The 9233-nt window shown below is 29.0% G+C and overlaps 1 protein-coding gene across 2 annotated transcripts; it reads right to left on the bottom strand.

Annotated features, from left to right (window-relative positions):
* Positions 1 to 2892: 2892 nt before the first annotated feature.
* Positions 2893 to 7696, bottom strand: LOC109799144 (lactoylglutathione lyase family protein / glyoxalase I family protein). 2 transcript variants are annotated; one of them, XM_020359671.3, is made up of 9 exons: positions 7594 to 7696; positions 7220 to 7339; positions 7074 to 7135; positions 6498 to 6558; positions 6202 to 6281; positions 6063 to 6133; positions 4963 to 5052; positions 3913 to 4040; positions 2893 to 3114 (listed from the first exon to the last, which is right to left on the bottom strand). In XM_020359671.3, exons 2-8 carry the CDS (start codon positions 7310 to 7312, stop codon positions 3940 to 3942), a joined length of 558 nt encoding a protein of 185 aa, XP_020215260.1. In that variant the 5' UTR covers positions 7313 to 7339; positions 7594 to 7696; the 3' UTR covers positions 2893 to 3114; positions 3913 to 3939. The 2 variants fall into 2 exon arrangements, with proteins under 2 accessions (XP_020215260.1, XP_020215259.1); XM_020359670.3 differs by lacking the exon at positions 7594 to 7696 and adding an exon at positions 7411 to 7582.
* Positions 7697 to 9233: the final 1537 nt, after the last annotated feature.

The following is a 9233-nucleotide window of genomic DNA, read 5'->3' as shown; positions in this document are numbered from 1 at the left end:
AATTAAATATAAGACAACCGTAAGCTAACCTTTCACTTTTTAACCTACTATTGACGTTTTCATTAAGTAAAAGTTATGTGTATAAGTAATAATAATAAAAAATTCATTTATGTTACAGAAATCAAGGTTGTACATTGACTCCTTTATCTGTAGGATCTAGTCATTCTAAATCATTCAAATTTAAATTAGGTATATATATATATATATAAGAGTTAATTATCTATACACTGCCAGTATAAAGTTTTTTTACACTGACAATTAATTATATTTTTTAATTATTTTATATCACTGTTAAAAGTATATTAGTGATATAACACATAAAAGATATAATTAATTGTCAGTGTAAAAGATCTTTACACTAGTAGTGTATAAGTGATTAACTTTATGTATAATTAAAAGATATTTTTTAATTGTCATGTCACTGTTAAATTAGGTGTGTGAATATTTAATACTTTTTATATATTTAATCGATACTTTTAATTATTTTTATTATTTATTATAGGTTAAAATAAAATTTTCGTTCCTCATTGTAATATTTGGCCTGAACTTAATCTTTTGTATTTAAAAAGTTCGCATTGATACCTTACAATATGTCTATTAGATCAAGTAGACCATTCTATCAATTTATCATATTAATTTAGTTAATTTGGTGACATTAGTTAGTGTAAAAATTTGAAGAGTGAACTGATTTGGTCTAATAATATATAAGACACTTTAATTAGAGTAGTCAAATGATTGATTCCGATCTACACGAGTCTATGCATATATGTAAATGGACTCATTCATTTTAATTTTGAAATCATTGATCTATACTAGACATGATTGACACCTCTAACTTGAAGGAATCAAAATATTTCTTAAAAAAATTAGAGGATAAACTGACACAAAAATAAAAATAAAAGAGAAAAATTTATTTTTAACTTTTATTATATTATGTCACTTATTATATTTTTTTATTTTTGGTATTTGAATGTAGATTTGAGTATGCGGATGAATAATTTTTTACATGTAGCGTACGAGGAAGTATGTGAGGATTTATAGTTTGTTGAAAAAAGAGATGAAGCTTGTTTTGCATTGACAAGTTATGAATGTTTCATTTTCAGGTCACAATCATGAGTTTCTCGGGACTGGTTGCATTGCACCTCTCCAAATCTTGTCTCTTTTGCATGCTGTTGCCAGCTAGAGAGGACATTACATATCTTTATGCACAATATCTATGAAAGTGACCAAGAAAGCTCCTACTACAATTTTGTGCTTCAAAAACACGAAAATTAGTCTCCTTATGTTTATGAACTTTTTGAAATTTTTTAACTGTCTTAAGCTTAAAAAAATGTAAATGTATTCTTAATCTTTTAATTTTTTAATAAAATTTCTGAAATTAATATATGATGGTATGAAACCACTACAAAAATAATATTTTGTGAAAGTTTTACTGATTTCACACACAGATTATAAAAGATCAAGGATCTTATTACAATTTTTATTAAAATATATTTTTAGTTTTTTAAATTTGAAAAATATTTTTTTTAGTTGCTCAAATTTAAAAGTAATGTTTAGCCATGTAGTTTCAAACAATATTATTTTAATTCCTCTATATTTTTGTCTCTCAAATTTAAAAGTTATATTTAGTTCTAAAATATATAAAAATAGTAATATTTTAGTTCTTCTACTCAAATGTCATTGATAAATCTATCAAATAAAATTCATCTATTAATATGTCACATAATTATCCTATTATTGTCCTCATGAAAATATCATATTAAGTCAACTGATAATACTTAATTATTTCAATTTAACACATTCAATTATGTTATTAGTGATCTTGAGAGAATAAAATAATATTTTTTAAAATTACAAGACAAAAGATATTTAAATTTAAAAGATCAAAATAATAACTTTTAATATTTGAGACTAAACATAATTTTAAAATTGAGACCAACCATCCAGCAAAATAAAAAATGAGACCAGCAAAATATATTCACCAAATTTGAAATATTAAAAACATAGTTAAACCAACAATTTTTTAGTTTAAAAGTTTAATTAAAAATAATTTAGTTACCATTTTAGAACTATAATTTCATAAATATTATATTTTAGTTCTTATAGTTAAAAATGTTCCATTTTTATTCTTATATTATATATTTTTTATTCTTTTTATTATTGTCATCTATTGTTATAGAGACTAAATGCTAAAATTCTTAAAGCTATAAAGACTAAAAAAACAATATTATAATAACTAAAATATAATATTTTTAATTATAGAAACTAATAAACTTCACACTTTAACAAAAGGATAATTAAACTATTAAAAATTAAAATAAAAAAATCTAGTAACCTACTAATATATAAAATATCTTATTTATTACTTATTGGAATACATGTATTATTTAGTCGTGTCGTGACAAGCAAGTTTAAAGAAAAAGCGATAGATGGACGTGAGAAGTGACATATTAGGTTACTAGAAATAATATAGAAATAAGTTAAATTTTACAAATTAGTATATACAAGTTAATTTTAGTGCTTTATTTTTATTTTTTTTTAAGCAACAGATAAATAAAATCATGATAATTCACTGTGGATTCAGCACACCACATGAAAACACACATAATCTCCAACTCCAAGTAAACCTTTTTGTTTTATCTTACGTATATATATGGCCTGAGTTGGGTAACCTGACATTTAACCCAAACCCAGCCTGACCCGAGACTGGGCCACCTACTGGAATTGCGATCTCGTGTAAAAGTTAAAACTACGTAGCTGGGCTGGGTCTTCAGTGTTGAGTTGATTCTAAGACCCCCTAACTCACCGGTAAGAATCATAAATATTACAATAGTGTCTTTTATTCTTTTACATGTTTTAATGATGGTCAATAAAAGCATAACTCATGATAAGTAAATAAATAAATAAAACATAATTCATTCTAGGCTTCTACAATACGAATTATAATGTATTTTTAGTTAAAAATATATATTTATAAGATTCAACACAATCCTTGTTATTCATTCTGGTTTGACTACAAATTATTCATTCTTCACAGGAAGCTGAAAATACTACATCGGAGCAAACACCCAATTAAATCTGCGGAGATGAAAATGTATCACACAAGAGCCGGGCCTGTGACAAAAAACATAAGATTTCATAGCAAAAAGCATGTGAAAACACTATACAACAGCCATGGACTTTTGAAAAAACTTTAGAATTAGGCCAAAATTTAACAGTGAATAGACCCCTTTGATGATGCCGGCATTCTGCTCCAACCAACTCCATCAGAGAGTTGCAAATAAGCGTTTGAATGTTAAAAGATTCATCTAATGTGAGCTTAGCTAGCAAGGGTGCAATTGTGCATCCATTCATCCACTGTTAAAGAAAGTACATCACGATCTTAACCAATATGGATGTGGTTGGGAGTTGGATTTCGGGGGGAAATAAGAGGACAAATTTTTCATATTTCTAACAATTCTCTAATTTAATAATTTTTCAAATAATTATAAACATATTGTGCTAAATTTTTATTTATTTTTATGAACATTAAATGATCTAAGGGGTTATACACGTACTCACTTTTAAGATAAGCTGACTTTAAATGAACTACTTCCGTTTGCATCCTCGGTTTTGCTTAGTGAGACGCCCATTAATCATTACTCACTTAAAATTTCATAAAGATTGTTCCAAAGAATAATCAACTATAAAAAATCGAGTGGCTTTTTGTTTCTGAATTAGATATGCAGATAGCAAATTTGACAGATATACATAATTTAGCCCGTTGAAGCAAATTTTTGATATCCATGTAACATGGTTCTTTTATTACATCTTATTTTATCAGATAGAAAATTTTGTGAGGACATTAGATTCAGGAGGTAAAACAAATACAAGTTAATAAAGGCAAAGGAATAGAAAACCAGAGTGTTTTACCTGAAGGCTGAAGGTGTTATTTTAAGCCTAAATAGCAGTTTGAGTAGCAATTCCTATTGTCTTTCGATCAAAGATTTCAATCCAGTATCCATCAGGATCCTTAATAAATGCTATACCTTTCATTTTCCCTGCAGAAAATAACTCAAAATAAAGAAAAATTGAAGATAATGTTTGAAGCAGTAATGCTGGGGAAAAAAATATGATGGAATCAGCATATTTCAGACATTTACCATTGACATTCAACGTTTGAGCATCACAAGTTACTAAAAAAATTGCAGCTAACAATTGGGGGCCCAAATGCCAGATAGTTTGTCAAATATAATATGCTCAATTTTATCTAATGGTTGTACTACCACCAACATCAGATGACAGTAGCACCGGTATACGTACAGAAGCCAAGTTTTGGTGTGATGTGGTGTGGTCAGTACCATTGGTTTTGTTCTTTAATCAAAATTGTAGTTTCATCTTGATAATATGCATAATAAAGGATTTCATCAACGTGTATTACCATGAAAATTTCTAATTCTGATTGAAGAACAGTACCAATAGTATTTTTGCCATTATATCTAAGTCTTCTTTTAAATTTTAATTGATACACAACATTATAATTATGTTGCATTAATTAGACAACCTGAAAGAATTACTGTGTCTCAACTATCGCACCCCATCTTTTGCATTTCATAGTTAAATCTAACAAGATGATAAAGCCTAAACAGAAGAACGTCCCCTCCATAAAATTTAAAACTAAAAAGAAAAATATCCTCTCACTGTGTTAGGGGCATAGGCCCGGCTGAGAGATGCCCAACCTGGGAAAAGGAGTGAAATGTGTATACTAGGAGAATAAATATAACAAAGGGCCATTAAGGAAATTAGGTGCTTACATATATTTAGGAATGCTGAACCTATGAACGGCAATTAAGTTTTATTCTTTATGCTTTAACTGAATCAGTCAGTTGCAAGGAGAAAATCTCCTTGGACAGCTGCACAATAATACTTAATCTCAAGTTTTCCCCTAATTTCTCTTTTGTGCTGCTGTACAATTGTTCTTACCATCATCCGGTTTCTTAACAAACTCAACTCCCAGATTCTGAAATCTTTCACATGCCTTGTAGGTGTCATCAACAGTTATGCCGATGTGTCCTGTAATCAGAGAGCAACTTATTATTAGAATTCAATCTCCTATTTATCCAATAAGACAAAGAAACTAAAAAAATAAAAATAAAAGTATATAGTAATTAGTAAATAGCCATGGAAACAAATAATTAATTACAGCCATGTTAATGACATGAAAACTAGTACAAAATTTAGCCAGTAAAAAATTAGTTATAGATATGTCAATGACATGAAAGCTAGATCACCAAGGTGACCACGAAAACTAACTTTTACAAGCATTCTGCATTCTTTGGGTACTGCACATTGCACAAACTTAAAAGGAATGCAAACTCACATATAATAGTGATGAGCATCCCCTCGTGTGAATAAAAACAGTTTAAACAGCTAGTAGGTACTAGGTAGGCATATATTAATTTAAAAAATGGTTTAACTTAAATAAGTAAGGATAAAAAAATAAAATGATTCAGTTATGATTTACGACATATGATTTCGTCCTATGACCCTTCCGGCTAAATTATTTTGTCCATTTCTAGTTAAGAATTATTATATTGAGAACTATACATCACTTATAAGATATATTTCATGTTATTTTTCATTGTATCTCACTAGATATGAAATACATTAGCCGATCCTAATAGATAATGGGGAAACACATACTAATCCTAAGGAATAATCTAACATTGAATATTTTCACGTGATCTAACATTGTCCACTACAAACACTTCAAATATCACAGCCTAATAAGTTCATCATTTAATGAAATCAATGCCTCTGTTGACATTTCCTGTTTAATGAAAGGGAGCACACAACTGTTCCAGTGTACAAGAGAAAAATTTAATAAAAGTATTCAGAACTAAATGTTAACTCAAAGCATCAAATGAGGACCTAAACTTTGTAACTATCTAGAGCAGCAATTCAGCATTTTTAGAGGATAAGTGGATAACAAACTCGAAGTGTAACTAGAAAATCAAGAAAAGACCAAGGCTTTAGAGTCAAAATCTGTACTAAATAAAATGAAATGAAACATCACAACATACCAAAGCCACGAGGTTCAGAATTGCCATTGTGGTACCCTTTGAACTCTGGATCACTTTCGGTACCCCAATTACTGTCCATTATGGTATGTTAGATAAGAAACACAGGGATAAAGAAATAGGACATATTTATATTCCTTACTGTGTAAGTTCAACTGTAGCCTTCTGAGAAAAGGTCCAAACCGTTCTATCAGATGGATTACTTGGAGCTTCTGTCGTATTCTAAACAACAATAAAAAGATATAAGAAAAAGACCAAGGGCATGTCCATGATAATTAGAAAATTTTTTATATATGAACTTACAGATAGTTGACATTTAGGAATTATTTAGAAAATATTTAATATTGCCGTCATAGCATTTATCCACATCCAGTAATCCAAATCACAAAACTAAATTTTCACTGGCAAATAAAATAGGTACAACAATATAGTTCATACCTCGTAGCCCATAAAATACAGGCTGAACTTCATCTCCGGAAAATCCAATCTCTTAAGCAAACTACGCCAACCAACAAACTACCGTCAGCATTTATAATTATATTTATAGCATTGACAACTGAAGAAGAAATTCAAAAAAAAAATGTAGCTAGACATATAACATTTGTAAATGAGAAAATAGGATATGCACCAAATGTCATCTAATCATAGACCACCATGCATTAGTAAGTTTCATGACACCGGCAATAAATACCTCAAAAGTCATACCAAAAATAATTTCTATTTGGTTAATAGTGTAAAAACTTTTTCACAGATACGTAACCATTAAACTCTCTTCGTGAATATAAATTAACAACCAAACCAATGCCATGTGTTACACTACCTAGAAACAACATGTTAGTTCAAAATCATTTCGGCATAACTTTTAAAGCAGTTACTATAAAAGTTAAAAACTTACCGTATATGCCAATCTAGTGTCTCATTCTTATTAAATTCTATTAGTTTCGCAGAAGGTTAATGAATAAATTAATAAGCAACACAAAAATATGTTTCATCGTATCTAAAAGAAAAACTTACGACATGCCCAAGACGCGAGAATAAAAATCAAGGCTCACTTTGGGGTCCTTGATTCGAAACATCTGCAAGTGAAACAAGAGTTATTAAAAAAAAAAAAAGGCAATAAATTAATAATAAACTAGAAATATGAATTGATGAAAACTCACAGTTTGTTGCATGATGTAACCCTTGGTAGCTTCATCGGGAGTTGTGTGGAGGCCGGGGTTGTTGGCGGGCGATTCCTTGGGCTCGGCGGCCATTGAGAAGAATCGGAATCGATTGGGTTTCTGCGAAGGAAAGAGAGAAAGTTGAGATTAGAAGAATGGGATAGAAGAGAAAGAAGTGATGAGATGGGAACCTTGGTTTTGGGGATAAGAGAGAAATGGGATGGGAACGGGATTGAATGAGGTGATAGGAAGGGTTGGGGGTTGGCGATGAATCGGAGGCGAGTGAGACGGTGTAAGGAGCAAGTGGTGGCTGCCATGAATAGATTTGGTACTTATACGAGTGATTGAGAGAGAGAAAGAGAACGTAACTTTACCTTGTATTGTAGATTAGGATGAGAAGAACCACACTGCCAAATGCCAATGCCCTCAATGCAGACACTAACAATACAATCAAGTATCAACAACAATCTTTTTTTATATATATATATATACTTAAAAATATTCTTATTGAAAAATTAGTGCCATTTTATTTTGGTTTTCGGAAAAAAAAAATCTGTTTTTCATCTTTTAAAAATTTGTAAATATTATTTTTTTTATCTATAACAATAGATAAAGGGATACTTCAGTTTGGTTTAATCATTTATAACTATTGTTAGAATATAAAAAAATAAATATTATTAATGGACATGATCTATATATAGTTGATAATCAAATAATATATCACTTACAATGTATATCCTTAAACATATTGATCCGTACTTGTGGTTTTTAATTAAAAATAAGAGAAGTTCAATCTTTACTTCAAGCACATAGTGACAATTGAAAATATTACATTATTTTTGAAATGAATATGGTGTAAGAGTGTTATATTTTCTAAATATAAAGAAAATTAAAACATGTTTAATTTTGTATGTTTAAGGTTCAAGTCAAATGTGATATTTGTTTGATTTTTTACTTAAAAATTAATAATATTTAATTATGTGTCATGCAAAAATTAGCATTAATTTTATTCTCTCAAGCTATTTAATAAATTATCGAGATTGTTAAGGTTATGACTTATGAACTAAAAATGTTAGCAACTTTGGTTTCATAGTTTATAATTTGTAATCACTTAGTATGTTGTGTTTATTTATTTATTTATTTTATAAGTAGGAAAGTACAAAACAAAAACAAAAAACTAAATTCTAACAAAAAATAGTTTCCTAAACTTCCATCTTAAGTATGGTGTTTAGGGAGGATGGACAAGAAGGTATGTAGATAAATTGACTTTGAGATTTGGCTTTGAACTTTGCAGGTTAATCAAGGGAAACATTTTCATCTCTCAATGTATGATTGAAGCAAAGTTCTCATGCACTACCAGGAAATATTTTGATGTTGTTCACAATTGGAACATAAGGATGGTGGATAGCCGCTCCTTATAAAATTAAGTTTGAGAGTCCAAATCACAAATGATATGAGTGAATCCAATATTGAGTGTGCATTATAAAGACCGTGAAAGATAACATGTAATTTTACATTGATGTTACTAGAAAATCTACCTGAAACCATAGATTAGTGGTGTTTAAGGCTTAAGTTTGAGATATGTGCCACTTAGAGTACTTTTCAAGTATATATTGTTAATTGATTGACATTACTTGTTATTCTTCTTTGTACATGTCTTATTTTCTCTTCTTTACTTTATTAATCCATAAAATAAAAAAACTGATAAAGATCTAGCTAATTTAAAAAAAAAAAATCACACTTGTTGCAATGGGAAAAGGCACTAAGAGAATAAAAACAGCAAAGTAAACTACAAAATGAAAATAATAACCAATAGTTAAGGATAACATACTCTTGCTTCCCTTCGTTAAAAAAAATAATAAAAAATCAATACATCTTCTATCCATTTTCTCCTTCGCATCTACCAGATGTTCTGCCAACTTTACTCTAACACCTTCATTCTAATTTAATTTTTATTCATGAAAATTACAACCATGACTCTAAGATTTGAATAAAAACATTGTACACAATACTT

Source organism: Cajanus cajan, chromosome 8 (assembly GCF_000230855.2).
Source record: "Cajanus cajan strain Asha chromosome 8, NIPB_CcT2T_4, whole genome shotgun sequence".
In the NCBI taxonomy this organism is placed as follows: domain Eukaryota; kingdom Viridiplantae; phylum Streptophyta; class Magnoliopsida; order Fabales; family Fabaceae; genus Cajanus; species Cajanus cajan.
Note: the sequence above shows the minus strand (reverse complement) of the source record. Positions and strands in the feature narration are given on the sequence as shown.

Excerpts from the sequence above, each read along its gene's own strand:
- LOC109799144 (XM_020359670.3), bottom strand. The coding sequence starts at position 7,536 with ATGGCAGCCACCACTTGCTCCTTACACCGTCTCACTCGCCTCCGATTC. Across the intron at positions 6,282-6,497 it reads TGTATTTTATGGGCTACGAG|AATACGACAGAAGCTCCAAG; the intron begins GTATGAACTATA and ends ATTGTTGTTTAG. Across the intron at positions 6,134-6,201 it reads GCTACAGTTGAACTTACACA|TAATTGGGGTACCGAAAGTG; the intron begins GTAAGGAATATA and ends CATAATGGACAG.